Here is a 25,358-nt window from a genome sequence, read left to right on the forward strand (position 1 = left end):
GGTTCCCCTATGATCATGACGAATCTTCAGCCGCAATCCTTTTTCCGTTAATCTTGGAAAAACAAATGTCTTTTTTTACACTTCTCGCTTATATAAGCGACAGAATATGATTACAATTAATAAGCTCGATCAAATCATGATCGAGAAAATAGAAATGCGAGATGAAACGAACCGAATATTATCGATTTTGCTTCATTTTACATTTGAATTTTTAATAAGGTTCGCGCAAATATAATCGACAATTACCTCAGATGTGATGGGACCGTGGGGCTTCCCAGACCGCTCAGAAGCGTTATCACCGCCAATATTTTCTGATATAACTTCTCCGTGTCCTTTCCGCTCTCCAATTTGCTGGTCTCGCAAATCTCGACGACCAGAGGTCCAGTCTTTTGGTGCAGTCGCAACCGATGCCTCTTGACAGTTTCGTCTGACGAGCGAAGTATGAAATCGCGATAGTAATTTCGACATGTCATAAGCAACGTTCAAACGCACTTTTACCTCGATCGTGATAATGCTTGGCGAAGTACAGCTGACTTTTCAAAGTCACAAGACCGGGCCGGCTCTGGCAACGTACACCGCTCCATGGATCTGTTCTTGTAAGTGTTGTAAGTTCAGAGCTTATCTTCTTCCCCCCACATTAGAAGGAGAAAGAAGTGTTCTTTACAGTGCTGAACCGGGGGCACTTCTTGCACCTAACCTAACCTAACCTCTTCGCAAGCGGCGGCGCGGTTTGAGGCCGAGCGGAGTATCGTCGTCAGCCGCTCGTCGAGGATCATCATGCTCTCGCGTCACGCGAGCAAACTCTTGCGGCACTCGTACTCGCGTGCCGTCTCGAATCGCCGCGGCTTCGCCTCGGCGGACGTAGAAAGAGGTATCTTCATTACATCGCGTCGACGTGAGCCGGGTGCAATTTTTAGGTTATCCCCTTGCTGCCCGCGCCGCAGGCAAGGCGGAAAAGTCGATGGAGACGCGTTGATATCGTGATGGGTTAAGATGGGTTCATCGAGCTTTATGCAATTTTTGCAGATCCAACGAAGAGAGATCCAGCGCTGTTGTTCTTCGACAAGGAAGTTCAGGCGTGTCTCAGGACGCTGGCGACGGTGGACTACCCGAAGGTTTTTCGGAATCGCGCGGACGAACACAAGCTCGAGCCGCCGCAGTACAAGTTCATGACGGACGAGCAGCTCGAGGCAGCCACGCAACAGGCCAAGTTCAGGGCGGAGAGGCTTCTGCAGATGCCGCCCGTGGTGAAGCAGAGAGTGGATCCGTCCGCGCCGTTGTGCGAGGAAGTCGCGCTGCAGGGTCACGACACCGTCAAATACGTCTTCACCGACATCACGTACGGCATTAGGCACAGAGAAAGATTCATAGTGATCAGAGAGCAGGACGGCACGCTCAGACACGCCACTTGGAAGGAGCGCGACAGAATGATACAAACCTTCTTCCCGAGACCGGGAAGGGTGATAGATAAACCAAAGATGTTTGAAGGCGAATACTTGGAGGTACATACGTTGCTTTCACCTATCTAGTTCGCTGTTTTACGTGTTTAACACTGGCGGTGCCGAACGGTCATTTTTGTTTTTTTAGATTGACACTATTTCTCGTGTAAAAGATGGGATTCTGAAATTTTGTAACTTCTCACCAATCAGATGATTGATCGAATAATTGACAGAAAGTCATAAGATTTTGAAATCTTATGACTATTAATCTAAAAAATAGAAACTATCAGAAACGACCGCTAGGTACTTCTAGTGTTAAGAGGAAAGAGACACAAGCGGAGAAACGATCGCGTCAAGTAAATGGCTTTCTTTGCAGGACTTGTTGAATCGCAGCGAGTACGAGTTTATACTGGATCGCGCCTGCGTGCAATTCGAGCCGGACGATCCGGATTATCAAGCGGTCACGCGGCAGGTCTACGAGCACATAAACGCCGAGAGGCGCTTCGACCTCTTGAGATCCACGCGCCACTTCGGGCCGATGGTGTTTCACCTGGTGTGGACGAGCAACATCGACAATCTGCTGTGCGAGATGGTCGAGACCGGCCGGATCAAAGATGCCGCGCTCCTGATACGCCTATACCATATAATTCATCGCGTCAAGTCGGAGCTCGAGCAGTGCGACTCCACGGACGACGTGGAATTAGTCGCGCATTACTTGTGCGTGACGCCCCTCCAGCCGGCGACGAGAAACAAGATCCAGAGGCTCCTGCAGTCGTACAAGGAGATGCAACAAGAACGCCAAGTCGTCGCGGAGGGCATTAAACAGGCGCACGGCTTTTCTCCGGAGACAGATCAAGTGTAAATATATCAATAAGTATCTAATATTATTCCTTGTCATGGTGTAATTATGGATTATAGAAACACGCGTGAATTAAACAGCTCAATTGCGTTTAATCGGAGAACATGAGCGGCCGGAGATGATCTTCTCCCTATTCTGTCCGATGGTAGTCTCGATCCTCCTTAAGGAAGTACGGTGGATTCTTCTCCGGGAGCAGTCCGCTACGCTTCTTTTATTAGGACACCCCAATAGAATAAGAGTGAGACTGTGCTGCAGTATGTCATGATTTGCTTTATTCGTTGTTCGTAAGGTTGAACTAATCGGCTGGATAACAGACACACGGTGGTCGTCAGGGCAATTCGATGATTATTACTCGATTATTTTATTACGTACGGTAGTACTTACAAACATTTACAAATGTAACAAGTCAATTCGATTTGGCGTACAGGATCGTCAGAAAACATTACAGTAATTTACCTTTTTTCGCTAATTCGCGTTTACGGGGAGAAAACGGAGGAGGGGGAGAAAAGAATTAACGCAAGATCGATCGAATGATCGGGGCCCGCACGGATTCGGGCAGCGCGCGTCTCTCCCGCTGAAGCGCCTCTTTGTCTTCGCTTCCATTGGGAGGGACGGAGGGTGGGAACGAGGGGGAGAGAGATCGATTGATAGCTAGCGATTAAACGTATTCGGTAACAAATATGACGGCACTACCGGGGTATCGCCGCGAACGAAAATGCACCGTCCAAAGTAACCTGGACGTTTATACAAATGCAACGTTACGGTTGTGTACGCGACACGCTGTAAGTACCTTACAATCGTGGAACGATCTTATCGTACACGCCCGACCGTTTTCGCGCGAGGAAAGAAAATGAAATGGTGGGAAAAGGAACGAGATTTCCGCTTTCTAAGTTTTCCTCTTTTCCCTTCTATCTCCAGACATTCCCCCGCCGGGGAAACGTTTTCCCGTCGTTATCATTATAATACTTGATAAGCACTCGTAATGTTCGTTATCAATCATTATCATTCGCCTTATCCTTAGTATACTCTTACTGCGTAGGTAATTATTATTTCCCTATAAAGACGTGCTCCGGATTGCGTGTATGTATGTGTTGCTGTATGCGCGACAATGGAAAATAAATAAGGTATGCTTGTCTTCTTCGCCGCGCGTTTCAACCCCCGGACGTTAACTTCACCGCTGACTGCCGACGGGCGGCCGCGCTTCTCTTCGTAGCCGCGGGATAAATATTAATCGATCGCGAGACAATAAGACACGTCCACGTCGCTTATTACGCTGATATCGCCACCGATAAATCATAAGATTAACGAGCCTCCGATCACCGATGCCAATTCCCGCTTTCTTTCTTCCGCGACATTAGCAAGAGCCACGTGTGCTTACATCGACGCGGCTTAGCAATTCGCGGATCTTACGTAGCATGCAATCTATCCCTAATGATCCTAATAACAATTTCCAATAATTCTCTAGTAACTTACTTAACTACCAACTAGCTAACTTAACGAAAGGAATATTCAATTACGAATTAGAAAACAGTCAAATATAGAACATCGATCGTCGACTTTGCCGTTGTTCAACGGCGAATTTTATTCTGCAACTTTACGACCGATACTCGGCAACGTGCCGTTCGCCAGACGCGAGACCAAGTCCAATGAAACGTACGTTCCGCGAGTCTCTTGGCGATCTTCGTCCAGGGAGAACCGTCCGTCCACCGAGCTGGAGTTCCGCGAACGCATCCGAGGGTTGACACGTAAGCCTCGTCGAGCCGGTCCGCGTTCGCAGACCGGGCTAGCGGAAGGGGGTGGAAGCGTACAAAATAAATAAATGCGTATATGATGCGTCAGCTGTTAGGCCCTTCTCGAAGCAAGGTATGCGACTGCGTCGGGCGCCGGTGCGGCCCGAACAACGCGAACACAGAATCTAGAGCATCTCCGAGGAGAGGAGAGCAACGTCTCGCTCTTGGCACCCCGGAGGGAGTTGAGACACCTGCGTTGTCCGGAATGCGCGACGACGCGAGCTCGTGCGGTATAAACTGCGATAAAATAGCGCAAAACGCGGCGATCGCGCCCGAGGAACGATCAAGGTGACGCACAAAGCCCTCGCGACGAATTGTCGCAGCGAGAATTCGACTCGAGTTGCATCCGCGCGCGAGCTTCTTTAACTTGGACCAAGTTCTAGCATCGTCGACGCAGGCCTTAACTGACTTCTCCGGTCCGGATCGCGTTGAAAACTTAATCGTCAACCACGAGTCTTCTTCTCCCTAAAATTTTTGGAGTGAAAATACTGCCACGGAGTGAAACATTCGCTCTATCGGAGTAAATATTCACTCGAAAAACTGTAGAAAGTTAATGACCACAGACCGCTATCGGATCGCGAGACGCCGATCCGTCACCTTGATCGCAAAGCGCTCGATCGTTCGGCGATCGCGACGAGTGGAGAGACGATGAAGCGCAGGATGACTCGACGAGCGTCATCCTGTGACGGTGGGGCGCGAGGTGATAATTAGCTAATGATTGCGATCGTCCAAATAATCCGACGCGGGATGTACGGCGTTAATTGCGAGATGTACATATGTAGCGGAGCTGTTGCGTTCGGGTTGGCAAATATTGAGCAATATCCTTCCTAACGTACACCTTTGGCCGCCGAAAAAAATTCGCCAACAGATCTCTCGCGCGTCTTGCCGTGTCTCTCGATCGTTGCCGGCCACGTGGTCTCGGACCAGAACTAGCTACGCCGACACTAAATGGGCGCTAATTCCGGATCAATTAATTCCCTTTCTCTCTCCTGCGAACCGTAAATTTGAGCGATTCAGACGAAAATTTGACCAAAAGTATCTTTGTACGACAAAGTTCGCGGATTAAGTGTAAAGTCCCGCCTAAAGTGTCGACAAAAAATTGCGGATTCTCTTTGTTCTTTTATCTGATTTCATTCCCAGAGGAAAGTCTATTAAATTCTAATCAGTTTTTCAGCTAAAACAGTGCCGCATTGAAGAGAGATGGCGATTTAATTAATTCGAACTGCCGGCACAGCTTAATTGGCGATCAGATGTATACCCTCGCAATACAGGACTATCCTACGCCACCAAAATCAGGTGATTTTCTCTTTACGACCCCGGGCGATTTGGTGCCGCCATCTTTATCGTTAATAAGATCGGTGTTGCTCCTCGCGTTTACGTTCTATCGCAGCTTTTCAGGTCCTTCCTGGATCCTCTTGTCGACTATCGCGCCAACTGCTCGCACCCCCGCTGTTATGCCGTGCCCTTTTCGTTACTCCCTGAACAGATCGCGTATCTCCCGCAGTAAATCCCTTACCGGGTGTAATGAGAGTAATCGCGTCGATCGCCTATCGCTGTCGCGTTCGCGTGAATGCGGACGCGCGGTAACAATTGTTCTAAGCTCCTGCGAGATTAGAAGTCGCGTCTGCGCTACATTAGGACCGTCGTCATCGTGTACAAAACGTTTCGGTACGTGCCGTTTCGCCGCGCGTCGTCCGAGGAGGAAAAAAAAGAGAGAGAGAGAGAGAGATCGTTCCGCAGCTTCGTCTGCGGCGTCAACGACGTATAGTGGTGTACGATTTCAGTATATTTCATACATATGAAATATACAATTTTATATATCATATACTTAGCTCTCTCTACCTACCTATCTCCACTTACTGTGTATATATATTTATATAAATCTCCTGCCCGCCCGCCCGCGTACATGTGTAGCGTGTATGTATATATTTATATATATAATACGTATGTATATATGTATAATATTTATATACGACGATTCACCTACGTAGAACCTTACGCTCGCCCTACTACGATGAAGAAAGAACGAATAGCCGGATAATTACGGGTGTATAATTATCTTAGAAAAAAACGTACGCGAGTACCGTGGCTTACTCCTTTGTTCTCGTATTTGGCACACGCGCAGACGTTGCTGAGGGGTGCGGACGCGCGGACGTGTACGGGCCAGGTCGGCTTTGAGAGCACGGCACATTGTTCCGAGAGAGACCGGACGCCGACGGGGAGGGTAGAGATCGAGAGACCGGGGGCAAGACGCGAGAACCGGGGTGGTGTAGCCCGCCTGCGCCCGCCTTGAATACGCTACGCGACGCGTGAGATTCGCGTCGCGTTTTTCCTATTTCTTTCCTTATTCTTCTCCCTTTCGAATGCGGACGTCGACGCTTCGAAATCGAAAGGTTTCCTCGCGCCGCGCGTTTTTTCCCCCTTTCTTTCAACCATTAATACTATATTAACCATAGCGATTAGTGCGGTATCTTTACGCGCGACTCTCGCGCTGAATCCCTACGCTGTACCCTACTTTCCAAGCGGCCGCGCACGACGGCGCCCACATCGTTCAGGACACCGGAAGCAGCCCCTTCCTCCATCTTCCGTTTCTTATTCCTTCGGTTCGCGGTCCCTCCTGTCCGCCAGCCGATTTGGTCTTCTTAACTCTAGCAATTCCTTGTTGTCGAACTCGAGCCCGTATCTTCCTCGACGCGTTTCGCCTCGCCTTCCTCTCACAAGGACCACGCGGTAGCAGCCTCGCGATCCCGCCGGCCGCCGTGTTAACTCGCCAGCGCGATTTCAGTGGCGACCTTGACGGTCGAGCAGCCGATCAGCGAGCGGCTTCTCGGTCACAGAATGTCCGTCTCGTAGACCTTGCTGGTGGTCGTGGTGGACGTGGTGACGGTAGTGGCCAAGCCGATGGTCGTCGCGCCCGATACCATCGTCGTGGATGTGGTACCGGGGATCTGGCCGTTGGTCGTCGCCGCGACGGTCGTCGGAATCGCTTGCCCGTTGATGATCTCGACCACCTTGGCCACCTGGTTACCACCGTCGCCCATGGCTTCCTGCAGGATCTGGGGCTTGAGGCTGAGGCTGGTGAGGGATCCGGAACTTGCCGCGCTCAGGCCGAGGCCCATCTTCGCCAGGAGGTTGCTCTCGGAGCCGGTCTTCTTGAGAAGATCGGGCGGTGCCGGCGGCACGGTGGTGAGACCGGCCGCGTTCCTCTGCAGCTGCTGCAGCCTGGCGTACTGCTCCTGCAGGGCCTTCTGCTTCCTGAGTAGCTCCTGATGCCGTTGCTCCAGCTGCTCCTGCCGGCCGCGTTTGCTCTGCAGCCCCTCCTGCGAGTTGACGCTCTCGCAGGAGCTGGAGTTGCTGGTCGACAGCACCGCGGAGGATTGCGAGTTGTGTGGCGGAGCGACGCCCGGCGCGGTCGGCGCCAATGTAGCCCCGGCGACCTGGTCCACGGTGGACAGGATGGCATTCGACGGTAAGGCCATCGGCGGCTTGCCCTCCTTGCCAACGAGACTGTTGTTGATGCTGCCGCGCGAGGGTCGGCGCAGGGTCGCGTTGCCGCTTTGCAGATTACACGGATGATTCCTGGGCGGCAGCTGCGGGCTGGTAGGGCTCGCCAGGGGCGATCGGGAGCTGGTGCGCGGTGGCGGTGGCGGCGGCACCCTCCTGGTGCTCGCCAGCTGCAGCAGCTCGGCGTTCCGTTCCGGCACCGGCGGTTTCTGACCGGGCAGAAAGCTCTGCACACCCGGCTGGGACTGCTGTTGCTGCGCCTGTTGATCCAGCGAGAGAGCCTGCAGCCTAGCGATGGGCGGTGAGGTGTCGGTGTCCGAGCTTGAGGGGTACGAGTGCAAGCGACGCAGGGTGCCGCCCGGCGCCATCCCGGGCAAGCCCATCAGGCCGACGGTGGGAGGCGCGGTCAGGGTACCGCTGGAGGAATCCACGCTGCCCTTCCGGCCGATATCGCTGATGTTGGGCGCGCGTCCACCGCCGCCGCTGCCGCCGCCGCCGGTGGTAGCCGCGACACTCGTTGATTCTCGGAGGCTGGAGGCGCGGCCGATGTCGGCCAGGAGTGTATTCGAGCCCGGATGCACTGACAGGCCGCCCGACACGTGGCCCATCTGCGAGCCTGGTCGGGAGAAGGTTTGCAGCTCGTCTAGCAGAGCGTCGAGTGCGTTCTCCGGACGCTGCTGATGGTCGGCGGATGACTCGTGAGGGTGGCCCCCTCCCCCGAGGACGCTCGCTGACCCCACGACAGTGCGTTCCGCTGGCACAGGGGTAGCTGCCTGTTCGTTCAGACACGTGGAATCAACGCTCGGGCCGAGAACGTCGCGCCGGCCGGCCGGCCGGCCCGGGGTGGGCCCGGCTCTGCGTCGCGCCAGCGTCTCCTCCTGGAGAACGCGGAACCGTCGGGCGCCCTTCCGCGCGCTGGCGCGACGCACCTCGGCATCGTGGGGAGGGTGATTCGTGCTTTGTCTTTGCGCGCTCTCGTTGAGAAGAAGCATCCCCAAGTGGTGCGGCTCGTTCCGGTACCTCGCGAGGTGCCGCGCGACTTTTTCAACGTGAGTAAAGTACACAACGACACACATAGAATACTTACGCGTTTGCAGACACGACGGGCGTTACACAGACACACATAGACGTATAAGAGTGTAGAGAACGATAACGTGTAAGAGCTTCGAAGATCGCACATCGATTATGTACACCTGGTCGTATGTACAGAGGCACATTTTCTTTTCAATTTGGTGCGTGGTGCAGACCGGAAGTAGTCCGGTACCGGATGATTGAACGTGTCGTGTGTATCGTGATACATCTTCCCGTTCATAGTATGCCGTCCCTGCGGATGCTTTTTCTGACAACGAGAGCGGTGATCGTAGAAAGTGGCGTCTCGATGCGAAGATCCGAATAATGAGATTGTAGGAAGGATGAATTGCGAAAGAGAGAAAGAGAGAGAGAGAGAGAGACAGAGAGATTGCAGAGTTGATGGTACTCGAGACACAGGTCGCGCAAAGTCCGCTATCGTCTCGACGATTGATTGTTCGTTGTACCGTCGTACTTAGCGTTATTCTAATTTTCCAGCGAGATTTTTATCAGCAAATTATTGCCCAACAATTTTTGATACACGGAGAGACCGATATGGTTACCGCATGTCTAGTTAGGGTTGGCGCAACCCCAACAAGTAGCGATATTTGGGACAGCTATGACTACGTCTCCACCGAGGGTGCTTTCAAGACTCTGAAGTAACTGAGACGCGCAGTTAACAATTGTATTTATTAATTTGACTGAAAATTTCGCACTTCAAGCATTCAATTTGACATCCGGACCTTGCGCTTCGTGCCGTTGAATCGCGTGAACGTTTAGCGACGAAGGCGCCCTTCGACACACCACGATCGTACGATCGGAAGATCGCGAGGCGAATTTCGTCTTTCTTTTTCTATGTCATGCGTATATGTGCGAATAATGTGCATGCGTAATAACGATGTGACAGAAGAGAGAGAGCATGACTGTGAAACGATGAGCGACAAGAGACGTAATGAGCGTAAATCATGGAAATGCTGAAGAATCATGGTGAACGACGAAAGTAAAGACATGGATGAAAGAGAGAGAGAGAGATAAAGAGCAGTAGAAAGAGGCAGAAAGACAGATAGAAAGACAGAGAAGTAGAGTGAAAGAGAAAGAGAGAGAAAGAGAGAGAGCGCAATGATGAGTCGTGAATCGCAATAAGTGAACGAAAAAGAAGGCACACAATCCGTAGGACATAATACGTAAATATGATTAATTCCGTTAGATAATTACCTGCGGGTCGGTTATACGTTTTGTGCGTGCGTTGTGCGTGTTACAAGTCAGTACTCGTTTGGGGCTCTTTTACATTTGGCATCGATTGCTGTCCGGTATTAGTCAACTTAAAAAAAAAAACAGAGAAACCAAAAATCAAAAATCCGAGGTCAGAGGTCACCATCGGCGGACCGCGCGCGGGAGAGAAAAGAATGGAGAGAAGAAACGCGATCCGTTTCGCTCCTCGCGCGAAAACGTCGTTCGTTTCACGCGGACGCGCGGAAAATCGCGAGGGGGTGAACAGCGCCGAGGGGCGCCCGCGAAACGCACGTCGAGGGTCTGTCGAGGGAGACCGGGACGTCTTCCTGAAGATCCTCGCGTCGTTTCCCGGACGTTTCGCGTCGTGGGGTGCGACAGCACGAGATTATCCCGAGGGAGAGCTCCCTTTCTATCGGTCCCTTTGTTGACAATTTTGGTACAAGCGAGATGTTAACATTTAAAACAATATTTTACAGTTATGTCACGTTATTGTCGTAAATTACTTCTGCTGCAACCCCGTGTTGTCGGATTTATCTCACGCTGGCGCGATCACCCCCCGTTGAATTCTCGTCGAATCCCGCGCGTGTGACATTCCGCCCGTCGTCCTTACGATCGACATCCGATCTCGCGCAGGGAAGAGCCGAGAACGCGCGGCGCATCGCCCGGGCATCGACCTGATGGATCTTACCTCGCGCTGATCGGATCGGGAATGGCGAGAGGAAATAATTGTTAGCAAAACAAAAAATACGCGTGGTACTCGCGCAAATTTCGAACGCTTATCACGGCTGACTCTGCGAACCGAAACCGTTCTCGCACGAAGCGAAATGAAACGACGCGTGGAGACTCGAATGCAAAAGAGAAAGTCGTCGTCACGAACTTCGCGATACCCGGACAGGTGGATCATAGTAAACGAAGATGAGCGCGTACAGGGCGTCCGGTGGCTGGCGCATTGCTGGCGAACGTGGCGACGTTTTGTTTGTTGAAAACCACACATGCATGATTAACTGATTGCTTTCACTAGGGCTAAGTTTAGCGCTACGGTTAAATTTAATCCCTCGCAATTTTCTACGTCCCGACATGTCGCTCGAGCAAACGGCGTTTACGCGGGAAAGCAGCGCTTCGCTATCTACTTGCGTTCCTGAAGAGCACGAGACATCTGTCCTTCTACTACTTCTGTCTAATCGTGAAAACCGCCGGCGGTTCCGTTACCGAAAACTCAGGCTTTCGGTTCTCGACAAAAATTAAGACATCGCCAAAACGTGCACCGAGAGCAATCGCCCCGTGTACCCCGTTCACACGCAGGTTCTCCTGTTTAAATCAAAATGAAACATATCGCATGAAGATTGTTGTGCCCATGCCGATGATCGAGGTGCACAGAGATGTAGATCGCAGTTACATTGAGAGAGAGAGAGAGAGATAGAAGCAGAGACTCTGTTTTTTTTTTCTTACCGAGTTCGCCGGTTTACGAATTAGCACGAGTACGCTCGTATTGTCGATGCCCGCACAAATGACGCCGACCTTCCGGGTTTCGAAGCAACGGAAGACTCTTATACGCAGAATATAATGGCATGCACCTCTCGAAGGCGCCGGATAAAAAAAAACGATAAGAGAGAGAGAGAGAGAGAGACAGAAAAGAGAGAAAACGGGGATGCCTTCCTCCATGCGAAACTGCATGCGCGTTTCTACGCAAGATTACACACGCATGTACTTTGTCCGTGACAGGCATACACACACGCGCGCGCGCGCATACACACGCACGCACACACACACACACACACACACGTATGCATACATACATGCCGCATGCCGCACACGTACGTACGAAACGTGCCTAATTAATTAAGTACTCCGACTAGTTGTAAAAACAAAACGAACAAAGACCGAAAAAAAAAACAATAGGGTGATATATTATACATAAATATCGAAAGAAATATCGGCCAATGAAAAAAAAAAAATACACAGAGAAAACCTTCAGTCCAATCCTTATAGTAAGGCAATATAGTATATAGTACGGACTCAGACTCATATAGATAGACAGAGATATATAGAGAAAGAGATAGATAAATAAGATGGGCAGAGATAGACAGAGAAGGGGAGGAAGAGAAAGGGAGAATATAGAAATATATATATATTATGTATATATGTATATATCGATTCTCAAAGTGTGTCTCTCCGACGGATGGGTATGTACATATACACAGTAGAAATAGAGATTCAGAGAGATAGAACGAGAGAGAAAGAGAGAGAGAGAGAGAGAGAGAAAAAGAGGTAGAAAAAGAGAGAGTGTGATGGAAAGAAGAATGATGAATCTTGCACGAGGGCGGAGCACGCATATATCGAACGTGACGTGAGACGCGATGGTGACGTTCGAACGGATATCGGTGAGATCGAAAGGGGTGATTACGTGGTGGCGAATCGTCGACAGGAGCAAGTACGACACAGCGTAGAGAAACCAGACATATAAGAAGCCCAAATATCGTACAAATCATAAAGTGAGGGAGAGCTAATTAGAGATGCTACACGTCAGCGTGTAGACCCGGGGTGACCGTAAACCCGCGCACTTATCCCGCGAGCGTGGCGAGGCTCTTTCCTGATCAATTCGATGCCACACGACTTCGCACGACGGTTTCGTCCAAGTGACGATCCCGCGTGAACGCAAGCCATTAGCTGTTTTATTATTTAATCGCGCGAACGATACGAGCTAACTTTGACGTTCTATTCCGTTCAGCCTCGAAATGTGGAGATCAACTTCGACTTGATCAAGAGATTTCACCACGCGACGTCATACGCGCGAATTTATAGCCACTCCGTAGGTGCACGGTTGCAATTGGCAGTAGTTTCTCGCGGCGTACAATACCGACACATCTCGGAACTGAAGCAATTAACATCACTCTCTGGGAGACTTGAAGCTGTCAGGACCGATATGTTTTCCTCGACTTGTAGCATATTAGTCTTTCCCTTTCGCTTCTGAGTCGCAGAATGACGTTGGCTGTTTCGATTCCGAGGTGCTGGGGTGCTCTAAGGGCCTCGTCATTGCGCATTTAATTGATTGCGATTGCATTCGCGGAGACCGGTCGAGACTCGCCAAATCTGTCGTTTCCTGATCGACTACGCTACAAAGACTGGACGAAAGACGTCTCAGACTCTCAGACACCCTTTAGATATTTTCCGCTCCTTTGGAATAATTCCGAAAAATTGTTTCGCCAACGCGACATCGAGGAATCTTCACGGTGCAACAAGTTCTCTCCGCTTATAATCCCCCAGCGAGAAATTTTGCAGACAGTTCTGAAGGAAACGTTCGAGAATTAGAACTTCTTCAAAGGCCTCTCAGAGCCTGAGAGATCATAATCGGAAAACTTACCGTGTTAAACTCTTTCGCAAGTCGCTTCGATATTGCGCCAGCGAATCGCGAGCGGTCAATCTTGGGAATCAACATCTAGGAAATGGGGATGCCGAGAGAGAATTTAACGAGCCTCGATTCGTTCCCACCTTGCATCCTTTGCACACGTGCGCGTGAACACGAGGAAATACTTGTAGACTGTAAACGTAGGTGCGTGCGAGTACAATCAAATAAGCTTCAAGTGATGCAGCGAAAGAAAAAGGGAAGAAAATTAGAATCGTATACAAATAAGTTCGGTTGTCTATAGTTCATCCTAGTTGCTTGCGATGTCACTGAGCCGAATTGTAGAGGGTTAGAAAAGTGAATTTCGATAAGAGAGTAAGAAAGCCGTGACAATTTCAATGTGCCCCCGTACTATCCTCAAGTGTTGTACGCAATTAGATGCAAACGATTATCACCCCATCAATCATCGCCGATCGTATAGCAGAGGAAATATGACGATGGACACATGATATACAGGGTGAGTCGTAAAGGCTGTCCCAACCCTTTACCATAACGGGTGAATTGCCAACCGCAACTGTAGCCAACTCGGGGAAAAAATGGAGTAAATTCTCGCTCTACATGTCTCAACCATGTATCTAATTACATTTCTCGAGAAAAAAAATTAGATATTACATGATTGAGACAGGTAGAACGAGATTTAATCCATTTTTTCCCCCCGAGTTGGCCGCAGTTGCGGTCGGTAATTCACCTCTTATAGTAAACGGTTGGGACAGTCTTTACGACTCACCCTGTATGTTGGCAAGCGGAATAAATATAATATTAATATTTTTTCCTCGGTAAAATGCTCTCATCGATGAAACACCAGAAGAAATGTACGTCCTTTTACAGATCCTCTTTACTTTGTCTAATCTGCGTTTTGTAAGATACTTCGCGACTTAAATCAATCAGACTTGTTTAACGAATCGCTCATTTAATCTGTTACACGCCTTTAACGGAGATCATTCGGTAGGTTTCGATGGCTTCGTAAAAGTAACAAGAACAGGTCGCCATGAACTTTCGGTTAAGATCGCCGCCCGATTACCCACGTGTAATTGTCTTTTCCACTTGGCGCGCGCGTACATACAGAGGCACATATTTCTGCAGACGCACATAGTTTGCAGACGCATATTTCATCGCGGCCGCAGCGAGAGGGTGGAACTCCACCCCTCGAACTTTCGTACTGTGCTGTGACGAGGCGGCACACCGGGTACGATCCCATCGCGACGATTAACGTCATCATACAAAATATATATTTATATATACATATGTACACGCTGCCGAGAGCGGCAGGCAATCCGGGTGATTCGATTTATTTTTCACGACGTTCGGACAGAACGTAAGGGTCAGACGCGCCGTCTTGCGTCGAGTGACCTCTCGTCGTCCCGTGAAGACTGGCGGATGTGACGGGGTGAAATAGAGAGAAAAAGAGAGAGAAAAAGAGAAAGAGAGAGAGAGAGAAAGAGAGAGAAAGAAAGGGTGGAGCCGGTGGAAAAAAAAGACTAGCACAGCAATACAGGGGAGAAATCTCTGTGAGATGCACTTGCACGCGCGAGTGGTGCGTGCCATCGTCGTGGTACGCCACGCAACGGGAAATCCAATGTAAACCTTGAAAAACGTACGAAGATGGTATACAGACGACGGTCAGGGGGAACGGGCGGGGTCGTGGTGGCGGGCGAAGGGTGCGAAGGGCGAGACCTTACTATAAGAAGTGGATTGGAGCGAGATGTGTACGTGTGTCTGACGAGGTCGGGCCGCTACTACTGCCGCGTTTCTACGTCGTGTCGTGGTCGTGTCGGACCGTCTTGCATCGTCGATCCCGACGCGGGATCGGAACACCGTAAAATTTCGGCACGATCCCCGGACGAACCGGGGCTCCCGATACGATGCAGAAATATATCCCAGAGAAATCCTCGCATTCACATTTTTATAGAATAAGCGTAGCCGTTTCTGCGGACGCGTCGAAGCGCGAGCTTGACGAGATGTACTTCGTTTTAACTTGACTTTCCGCTATCTTACGTTTCAATGTTAACAACTTCGATTCAAATATATATTACATCGTCAACTTTTATGCCCGTAAAAATTGGCCTCCTTTGTTTTACTCGTTGTCGTGAAATATAACACGGGCGGAATTATTATTTTGAAATGCGTATTGTTTCATACGTCGCGGAGAAATGCAAAAGGAGAGATTGCATCTTCACAGTATCCACGGAGGAGCGTGGAGTTAGAATTAGGATTAAAAGATGTCTACTTAAGAAAAAAAATTTGGCTAGTCGGAACAAATCGATCTTATATCGTCGACGATGCCAGACGGTCCTCGACGTTTGCCGATGCTCGACGAGCGAAAGCGCACCCCTTCCTTCATCTTTCGCGTCGAATCGGCATGGGCGTCTTAGTGAGGGCTAGCTTGGATGTGCTCGCGCGGATGCTCGATAGAAACCAAAGAGGAAACGTTGTAAATACATGTTATATAAATAGGTATATTTTGCGAAAAAGGCGAAGTGAGAGCGCTAAAATCAAAGACGTATAGCACGTAGCACAGCAGAGTCTTAATGAAAGTTTGCTGGTCTTTCGAACTGGCTAATTGTATAAGTGAACACTAGCCAACATGTGTCTGCGTAATATAACTCTGTATGTGTGGGTGTGTTTGTGTCGTGTGTTTAATAACTAGACAAATCTGGGACAGTTCGTGTGCCACATATAAATCGTTTTCCCGCGCGAGAATTTCGTAGTACCGAATCGTAGTACCGCAGGACAAAGGCTTTTCTCCCCTTGTCATATCTGTATCGAACGCAGGCACTAGCAGAATATTCGAACGGTCTCAAGCAGAAAAGAAGTGTAAAGCTGTAGGAAATCAAGTAGAGTGCAAAATAATTCGAGAACAGCGAGAAATCGCGCGGCGTTCCTTGCGCCTTCGACGTCGCGATTCTCCTCTCAATGTGCTCCATGAACAAAACGTGCAGTAGATACAAGCGGACTCGATAGATCCAAGGAGCGACATTCCTCAAGTATTTTCATGTACTCGGGAGATAACGTCAGAGGGTATAAATTATTTATCAGTTATAGAGATTTAAGCATTAACTTGTAGGCGCGTGCGTGAGGGAAAATTAATATTTAAGAATTAACATTTAAATTTGAAGAATTACAATGAACATTGCATATTTCGTACTAAAGCTTTCGGATACTATTGCCAATTTCTATATCATAGTGATGCGATAAAGAAAACGCATATTCAAAATCTGTTCGCTACGGAATCGCGTTTATTCCATACTAATCTTTACGTTATAAGCGAAGCATATAAAGAAGTAGTTATAAGCATATGAAAAAGTGTTTCTGTTATTTTTGGTCTATGTAAAAATATTAATAACTAATTTCGAAGATCCTGCAAGAATGCATCGCGTATATCTATTGCACATTTTTAGGTTTCTTTTCATTGCACTTAGAAAAAAAATCTTATGTGTCTCGATCCTTAAACAACCAATACAAAACACGATGCCAATCAATCAGTCGCCAGTGCGCCTTCCGATATTCCCAGTGGAACATCTTGACAAAAGGAAAAGCATCTGTCGCTGCTGACACTTTTCTTCATACAGCACAAAGTGACAGAGAACGCGAACGTACAAAAATCGAGAGTCGAGAAGTCGGACAAAAAGATTCGTCTCAGAGCAAGCATGTGGTATCAAAATTGTGATTGAGAGGTAGAATGTCAAATGACTGTAGCACGTGTATGGCGATAGGAGAATTAGACTCGCTGGTTTAACTCCGAAGAATTCCGCTAAACTGCTATAGATGCTTCGACTTTATCATAAATCAAGCAGAAAAATTGAAAATTCTGCACACACATATACACACAACATATAATAAATATATATATATACATTTGATTATTTCATTTACTCACATACGTGAAAATAAACTCTCAGTTTGCATCCTAATTTCTATCTCTTGTCGAGAACAATGTCTCATAACAGCGATGGTATCTGTTTTACAAATCTGCATGTCTGTGTGCGTGTGTGTATGTAGTGAGATCTGCAAATTACTTTACACAAATTATGGGAAATTTTTACAATGGCCTTGGAATGGTACATGAATCGTAAACTATGGGACTTGCGAGACAGAGAAAAGCTTTTACTTTCACTTAACATCCCAACAGAGTGACAAAATGGATTGCAGGATCTGGCGGAATGCTCCGGAGTGCCGTGAAAGGATAACAGTTATCGACAGTATGATGATTGTGCTGCAGACATACCGAATAAAACAGAATATATGAATATAAATATATTCCGTGTGTTTGATATATATGTATATGCGTGTATATATAATATATATAAAAACAGTACAGAATAATAATTATAATAATAATAATGATAATGATAATAATAATAATAGAATAATAAACGGTAGTCTTTTATAATAGTAATAATAATTATAATAATTTATAAGTATGAATAAGTAAAAATTTACTCGTGACTGGTCTGTATGGCCTCCTTGAAGTTAGTACTCCACTTCCAGCCATACTAAAAAATTAATATTATCTTCACTATCTGTTAGGCTGCAACATCTGTTTTCTTTTATATGTCTTTTTTTTTTCTTAACTTTTACTGTTTCTTTTCTAATCTCTCTAGTACACGGAACTCTCGTGTACGAAATATAGCTTGCGATAACCCGCGTCGCTCGCGATTCTTTTGCAAAAAAAAAAAAAAGAGAAAAAATCAGACGCGAAGAGAAAGAGAGAGCCTCTCTCCCGCTTCGCTTATTATCAGAGACGAGAGATATTTGCTCGTTATCAGCAACGACGATATCGGCGTTGCTGACACCGAGCAGCCGTCTTGACGAATTATGCGATGCCCGTGGACAAAAAAAGATAAAAAAAAAGAGAGGGAAAGAAGACTCGTCGCGACGCAGATTTTCCGTCGTTATACCACAACTAACACTCATGAATGATCTGACAAAACATCGTGATCGGCGTCGTCGAAGAAGAGGATCGTAAAAGCGATCTGCGTTCTATGCCATCGAGGCGACCTCGCGGCTCTTCATCTTTGCGCTTTGCGCGAATGAGTAAGCTCTGAGTAAGTCTCTTTTCCGCTTCTACAATTAACAATAGTATCGTTCGCATTGCGCGAGGCGAAACGCAGAGCGCAAGATGCGAGGCTGCGAAGTCGCTTTTATGGGACAGTGAGGCAGTATTCGCTATAATCCCGAAGGTAGTTAAAGCAACGCGACGTTTAGGCGAACGTTGCATTGCCACTCTTCAAGCAATCTTCGAATCGCTCTCGAAACGAATGAATGACGATGAGAAATAGAGAGAGAGAGAGAGAGAGAAAAGATAGGTAGAAAGAGAGAGAAAGAGGGGGAGAGGAAGAGAAGCTCGAGACAGCCGATCCGAGCGATTCGATTCTTCCGATACTCATGAACGATAAGCATCGACGGCTACGAATGTTTTGTCACACCATGCGCTAAATGTATAAAAGATATCTATACTATCGGGACACAGCAAACATTGAAAATATTGGTTTTGTAGGTAAGGACGGAGGGGTCCATATCACAGAGACAGAGAGAGAGAGAGAGATAGAGAGAGATAGAGATAGAGAGAGAGAGAGAGAGAGAGATAGAAAGAATAAAAAAAAAGAGCGAAAGAGAGAGAGAGAGAGAGAGAGATGTTGTAGGAGAATTGTACATTTTATTTTATTTCCGCCGAATGCTTTCGTGCGACATCGAATTGTCGGCTTGAAAAAAGACGAATCTTCGGAGAGGGGAGAGAGGGAAAGACGCACAAATTCGCGAAAAAGAGATAGGTAGAGAACAACTGAAAGAGAAAGAGAGATAGAGATAAAGAGAGAGAGAGAGAAAGAGAGAGCCATCATCGTATATGCGGTTAACATTTTCGTATATGCGGTTAACACTTTTTTTTATATTCTCCGGAGGATCGTGCTTATTGTTAGCGAAGAAGATGGCAAGAGAGAGTCGACGGTGTTTCACACGTAACCGAGGAGAAACGAAGACGTTGGCATTTTCCGGTGACGAGCGGGGCTGGCGAGACGTTCACCAAATGGTTCTCCGCACCGCATCGCGTAGCAGCGATCCTCGTTGAAGACAGTCCGTGTCGTAACGTGATCTTCGCGGTCGATGCGATTAAAGGGCAGGTCGAAGTGAAGAATTAATTTCGACGTGGGAGAAGAAGTGGTTTAGCTTGACATTGGAGGAAACGCGTTTCCAGGAAGTTAAGTGCCTTATCGTATAAATCAGAACTAGTCCCAGGATCGATCGTTTATACGATAGAGCTGTCTGATAGCCGATACTTATCTGGGACAGTTAGTATCTTTCAGCGCTAATACGTTCACCAAAGCGAGTTCGTGACGTGCTAGTGTCACTTAAGTAGCACTAAAAATATATAGCACCGTTATTTTTTTTTAAGTATTGCGACAGCTATCGACACTCATGAAATTATTTTTATTCCGGTGCTGTCCGGTCGTCGGATTCTATTTCTCTAGAATGACCGGTGAATAATTTCTTTGTCAACTTAAGATACACATCACGCGAGTGACAGGTTTGTCAAGATACGTATCGTACAAGTGTACTGTTGTACGATGTATGTGAAGAGGCGATCGTTTGGTTGCCGGTGAGAAGGTTTACATCAGATTTCGTACTGTCAACGATGGTGATGCGAAATGACGGTAGTCGAGGGACAAGGTAAATGGAGCTATGGGTCTGTAATTGGACGATCGAAGACAGCGTATGACTTTACTCGCGACACTCGACAATAATCTACCTTGAAACTTTCCATAATTTTGAATTCAAAATGCAATTTTGAAGTTGCATTTGATTGGGAGAAAACTGCAAGTTTCATTGTTGCGCTTATCAGCACTGGAGAAGCGCAATGATATCAGGACCCGACCAACTGTTGCAACTGCGCGTTATCTATTTTGCAATTTGCAGGCGGGCGAAGTTTTACATTGCACGCATTTCTTTTTTGAAATTGTTCAGAATCAAAAGTTAGAATTTGGTTACGGAATCACGATATCAACGCAGCGCATTGGAAACCTAAGGGTTGCAAAACTTTGAGATGCGTTAACAATATGGCTATTCATATTGCCGAATAATAAATATCTCGTTATTAATTTCGCGTAGCTCACGTGTGCCAACTTCTCGTCGTAAATACATTTCCGCCGAACCGATAGCTTGTCTGTCTGACTATGCCGTCATTGTTCTACTTATGGCTTTGAAATTGCTGTTGATACGTTACTTTAAATTAATTCTACAGCCACAAATTTCACGCGACTTAGTTTTCGTTTATTAACAGTATATTTAGAAATGTATATTTTCAATACGCTTCTCGAATAATCGACCGACGACCGTTGCAATTAAGCAAATTCAAGTTCAACAATATTAAAAATTGACGAAAGCGTACAGTGACGGACAGAATGGTTGCAACACGTTTTTAATGAGTTTAGGCACGCGCGATTAGATTCAGATTTACGTTCCGAAACATTTTCTTGGAGGGAAATTTTACTCGAGAAATAGATCGAAAACGCTCAAGATGGTTTCGGAATAGCCGCCGAGTAAAATATTCCTCGGAGAAGAAGATTTTGGAACGCAACCCTGAATCTAAATGCACATACCTAAACTCATTAAAAAACAGTGTCGCAACCATTCTGTCCACCACTGTATATCTCGAGTAAAATTAAAACGTAGCTCACAAATAGATTTAATATCGCCAGCAGTTTGAAACCAATGATAAGTAATTTTTAAACGGCCTACACTGGCCGATGTTTTTATTTAAAAAACACTACAACTTTTCTGTGTGAACAGATTACTTGAAAAGGGTCCAAATCCGGGACCGAAACGTTGTAATGCTTTTTAAATAAAAACATTGGTCAGTGTAGGTCGTTTAAGAGTTACTTATCATTGATTAAATTGCAAATTTAATAATTTATACATTACTATCGGCGATAATTTTAATGCTGGCGATAGCAGATTACATCTACTTTGTCCGGCATTTTGATGGGAGTACGCCAGGACCCATGTATCTACGATTATTGCACATGCGATGGCACGTTCAAAATTCAATTAATAATCAGGCACAGTCAGACGGACGTTTTATATAATACATATACGTATATAGTGATGCCTACTTTTGATGGTCTCGCGTATCGCAGCGATTTATGTATGTGTACCAATGATATTTGATCGGCGCGTCACAAAGGTTGTGCGCGTTAGAACAAACATTATTGTACGTAGGTATATACAACATGACGCATACGGCGTATGTATACGACGTATGCATATATGTATACGCAAAAAGAGAGGCGAGTAATTTCACGTTGTGATAGACATATTTATATATTATGTACCAGAACAAAACTCTATATCACTCGTTGCATGCGCTTGTTAGCATAATGAGGATACGGGGTAAGCAGTGGTCGGATATAGTAGTACACGTCTCTTTGCAAAATACCATACCGGCTTACTTATGTGGTACAAGAAAGATCTACGAAGCGTGGAGAGTGGTCTCGTCGACGCTCTACTTTGTTGACAGGTAGCAGATTGTAATATTTGCCGTCGTGTGAGACAGTGTTCGGTGAGACGAGTTCGCAGAGGTGAATAAGAAGCTGCGATGGGCACAATCAGTGGTCTTCTTGCATATCGAACTCTTATTGAACACGTTTTCTCGCGTTGTACTTTGTAAAAAAAGAAATAGTGAGCAAAATTTTTCAATACGCAGAAATTGAAAAGTCAGCTTATCGCGATTAACTTACTTTGCAGTCGTTCGTTTCTTTAACGATTGCACGATAAATGATGGTCTCGTTTAGCATTTACGTGGACCTTCAGTAGTTACGCAGTAATATACGTTTGTTAAAACGTTCCAGAAGAAATGCCTCATTTTCCAAGAGAGAGTTTTTAAAAAGTTTGAAATTAAATTTGGTTTAACAAACGCGTGCATGATACACTGAAGTTAATGTTTCATACAAATATGAATATGGGCTAGATAAAGCAAAAACTTTCGCGAACAATATTATATGTTATAATTTGTAAAAAAATCAGATACCTATTTTAAATATTACAAAACTATTATACTAATGATCTTTCATCGCTTTTGCAGCAATTATAATAGATAATAATTACTGTTAAAGAAAAAATTATCAAAGTACGGTTTAGTTCAAGCTTTCGACTCTTATTTTTCATTCACTACATCGAAATAATTGAATTAACTATTTAAATAATAAGTGTACAATTAAATTAAGAATTTGAAATCTAACTTCTTTTTTATTGTGTGATAATAGCAAGGGAAAATATTTCTACGTTTAATAATATTTACAGAAAACGTTTTGTTGAAAATGTAGAGGAAACAATGTGGTACTTCACATTCGACAGTACCTGACGCTCGAAGTTGATTTTACCTTTGCGTATACGCCAAGGCATTAGTTATCAAACTATAATGGTCCAAAAAAATAATAAAATCCTATAAATGAATCAAAATTCTGTTGAAAATAAAAAATAAGAAATTTGCTTCAATCTATACACGAGCAGCATGCTCGTGTTTAAATAGTTATCCTTCATTTTTAAAGGCATATAATTCGAAAATTGTTAGAATTGAAGAAAAAAGAAGGAAACAAAGAGGAAATAAACGAGTCTCGTCCGCTCTATTCATTGTTCAGGCGTACTTAATAGTGTCGCAGTAATCGCTAACTATACTCGCTCGACATCGTGGAAAATATAATGCACTCCTTCTGGAACACGTCGCGCCCACAATTGGGCCGTTAAGTCCGACGTGCCCATCTCCTAGCGAAAGCCAATATCTCGATCATCACGCGTGTCAGAGTGTGCGTGTGCCGTGCCACTCGCGACAAAGTGTTGTGCCACACGACAAAATGTGCACCGCAACGAGAAGGAGGGATTGTAAGCACGTAGGGAAGACTCGTAGGATCTCACATTCTCCGCACTTCGATCGCGTTGGAAGGCGCGACCCTCCCGAGCGAACGTTTTCTCGTGACGGGGCCAAGTCTCTAATGAAATACGCGTCGTCCGCGACGAATCGTATCGCGACTACGCGCACTCTCTACGGAAAAAGGGAGAAGGGCTTCTGCAACGAGGACGACGACTCGAGAAATTCCCTTTGCCCGAGCACCGCCCCGAGACTCTAATCGAGAATTAGCGATTCGCGAATTCCCGCGACGAACCCCCCTCATCTTCTCGCGATGTCTTCCCGATTCTTCTTTTTCTTCTTCCTCGACGGAGAGGAGGCCGGGATGGAGGAACGTGGATACGGATGTTCAAGCGTGACACGAGGATTGATCGAGGAAAACTCGAGGGGATGTCTCATGCAACGGGTGGCGCAGTACTTTCCGGTATCGGGGAAAGGTGCGTTTTATGGGGATAGGGATCGCGACGGCGAAGAAAAAATTGGAGCGGAAAATCGGTGGGAGGATTGGGTCTCGGTAGAAGGTAGAGATAGAAAGAGATAGACAGAGATAGTGTGAAAGAGAGATAGATAGAGAGAGAGAGATAGATAGAGAAGAGAGAGAGCGAGCGAGCGAGCGAGCGAGCGGGGCCAATGGAGCGGTTACCTTGGAATGCTGTGCCGTCGTTGGTGTTATAGGCGGCGTGTCCTCAGCGTCTACGCTCGCTGCGTTTGGTAATCGCTGCTCTTGCACCGACGCCAAGCTAAGCCGGGAACAGAAACCGTGTTTCGTCAGTAGAGAAGAAAATCTAGCGCTAGAATCTCTAATTTATTTTACTTTTTAGAATCTGCTGCGCCGATCGCTAGTCGCACATTGAGACCTCGTGGCTGGTCAAGGAACTGGCGTTAGGAGATTTAATTGGAACTTAAACTAGGCGCGCGCTTCAAATTTTGTTGAGTGAATTCGAGAAATTTAAAACCAGCGTTTGACAATAGCTGCACCCGCTCTCCGGTTCTTCAGTTTGATAAGTTCTCAGCCTTGCAAACGACACGTAAGAATTTTCGCGCTTATAAGCCCTCGGGAAAACTCGGTAGTCTTATCGAGCCAGAATTCGCGTCGATACATTCTAATGAACTAAAAAGCCGTACCGTTTGAGCGTCACGAGGGTGCCGGTGAGTTTCTTGCAACGTCTCAACGCGGACTCCAGTCGTTCGGGTTCTTCCTTCAGGAACTTCTCCTCGCGCACGACTTTTTCCATCTCGGAGCTCAGCAGGCTCTTCATGCCCTCTTGCAAATTCGGGAATCGTACTTTCAGATCGGCCACAGTTTTGCTGGAAGGCAAAAGTTATTCCGTAAAATTATCCCGCATCCATGCCGCCGCATTCAGTCACAAAAATCGTCCGTTCTGTCCCGAATTTTCTGTCGCCGATAGAGAAAAAGGGAGAGAGATGGAAAATCGCGCAGACCATTTCTAAAATTCTACCAACGCATTTAGCTGCGCGACGGCGACGACGACGCTTCCGCTCAAGTGGGATCGAACGCGCGCGTGGCTTACCTGGATTTACTCAATATCAAAGCCATGTTCTCGACATCCGACATATTGACACGCGTCTTTCTATTGATCACGTTACCGCGAAGCTCCTCCACGGTGCTCTCGAGCTCGCTGAAATTCGCAAACGTTTCGTTAACGCTTCTTCGCGCGACTTGCCTTCCAGCGGTATCCCAGAGGGACGCGGCGATACTCACGTCAGATCTTTTTCCAGCCTTATCATTTCCTGCTTGTAGAGATCTTCCTCGCGGCTCAGTCGAATCTTCTCCGTGTCCCCGGCCGTCCAAGCTGCGTCCCCTCCCGACAATAGCATGGCCCTGAAACAATCGTCGTTTCGAGTCATCGAACAGCGTGTTTCCTTGATCGAAAACACTATCGTGTTTTAATTTCATTATACAAATATTATTATATGTAACAATTATTACAGCGCAAATACGCATTCGCAACATTTATATCGTTAAATATTATCGGAATATTTGCACAAGGCTGTTTTCACGTCGCACCTTGTATTTATTCATATTTATATTTCCATATCTTTTCATGTAATATAATCTTCACCTATAATGTTAGCATTAAATACTGAAGCGCTTTTTACATTTGCAACTATGACATAAGGCCTGTATCCACGAGGCTAGAAC

At 46.7% G+C, this 25,358-nt stretch overlaps 4 protein-coding genes across 11 annotated transcripts in view; 1 reads left to right on the forward strand and 3 right to left on the reverse strand.

Moving 5' to 3' along the window:
* LOC105569426 lies at positions 1 to 668 on the reverse strand. Its single transcript, XM_012025885.1, has 3 exons — positions 499 to 668; positions 247 to 427; positions 1 to 52 (listed from the first exon to the last, which is right to left on the reverse strand). Exons 1-3 carry the CDS (start codon positions 582 to 584, stop codon positions 14 to 16), a joined length of 306 nt encoding a protein of 101 aa, XP_011881275.1. The 5' UTR covers positions 585 to 668; the 3' UTR covers positions 1 to 13.
* Positions 669 to 701: 33 nt separating this feature from the next.
* On the forward strand, positions 702 to 2,401 carry LOC105569425 (28S ribosomal protein S22, mitochondrial). Its single transcript, XM_012025884.1, has 3 exons — positions 702 to 871; positions 1,027 to 1,502; positions 1,816 to 2,401. The coding sequence occupies exons 1-3, from the start codon at positions 778 to 780 to the stop codon at positions 2,299 to 2,301; spliced, it is 1,056 nt and encodes a 351-aa protein (XP_011881274.1). The 5' UTR covers positions 702 to 777; the 3' UTR covers positions 2,302 to 2,401.
* Positions 2,402 to 6,919: 4,518 nt separating this feature from the next.
* LOC105569508 (coiled-coil domain-containing protein CG32809) lies at positions 6,920 to 8,584 on the reverse strand. Its single transcript, XM_012026023.1, has one exon. The coding sequence runs from the start codon at positions 8,582 to 8,584 to the stop codon at positions 6,920 to 6,922; it is 1,665 nt and encodes a 554-aa protein (XP_011881413.1).
* LOC105569430 (coiled-coil domain-containing protein AGAP005037-like) overlaps positions 8,343 to 25,358 on the reverse strand; it is a 92,665-nt gene continuing 75,649 nt past the window's right edge. For 5 of the 8 annotated variants that reach the window (XM_012025889.1, XM_012025888.1, XM_012025896.1 and 2 more), the window contains 5 exons: positions 24,918 to 25,037; positions 24,727 to 24,834; positions 24,320 to 24,502; positions 23,838 to 23,934; positions 8,534 to 8,931 (listed from right to left, as the gene is read on the reverse strand). In XM_012025889.1, coding sequence (XP_011881279.1) covers positions 8,776 to 8,931; positions 23,838 to 23,934; positions 24,320 to 24,502; positions 24,727 to 24,834; positions 24,918 to 25,037 — 664 coding nt within the window. In that variant the 3' untranslated portion in view covers positions 8,534 to 8,775. Of the gene's footprint in view, positions 8,366 to 8,533; positions 8,932 to 9,737; positions 9,982 to 17,668; positions 17,790 to 23,837; positions 23,935 to 24,319; positions 24,503 to 24,726; positions 24,835 to 24,917; positions 25,038 to 25,358 lie in introns of those variants that run through there. The other 3 variants (XM_012025893.1, XM_012025891.1, XM_012025894.1) reach the window with 3 other exon arrangements.

This window comes from Vollenhovia emeryi, unplaced genomic scaffold (genome assembly GCF_000949405.1).
Source record: "Vollenhovia emeryi isolate VEMERY1.0 unplaced genomic scaffold, V.emery_V1.0 DF939124.1, whole genome shotgun sequence".
NCBI classification, from domain to species: domain Eukaryota; kingdom Metazoa; phylum Arthropoda; class Insecta; order Hymenoptera; family Formicidae; genus Vollenhovia; species Vollenhovia emeryi.

Coding starts and splice junctions, on each gene's coding strand:
- LOC105569426 (XM_012025885.1), bottom strand. CDS start 584: ATGGAGCGGTGTACGTTGCCAGAGCCGGCCCGGTCTTGTGACTTTGAA. Junction 428..498: donor CAAGCATTATCACGATCGAG/GTAAAAGTGCGT, acceptor TTCGCTCGTCAG/ACGAAACTGTCAAGAGGCAT. Junction 53..246: donor ACGGTCCCATCACATCTGAG/GTAATTGTCGAT, acceptor TGTTTTTCCAAG/ATTAACGGAAAAAGGATTGC.
- LOC105569425 (XM_012025884.1), top strand. CDS start 778: ATGCTCTCGCGTCACGCGAGCAAACTCTTGCGGCACTCGTACTCGCGT. Junction 872..1,026: donor CTCGGCGGACGTAGAAAGAG/GTATCTTCATTA, acceptor CAATTTTTGCAG/ATCCAACGAAGAGAGATCCA. Junction 1,503..1,815: donor TTGAAGGCGAATACTTGGAG/GTACATACGTTG, acceptor CTTTCTTTGCAG/GACTTGTTGAATCGCAGCGA.
- LOC105569508 (XM_012026023.1), bottom strand. CDS start 8,584: ATGCTTCTTCTCAACGAGAGCGCGCAAAGACAAAGCACGAATCACCCT.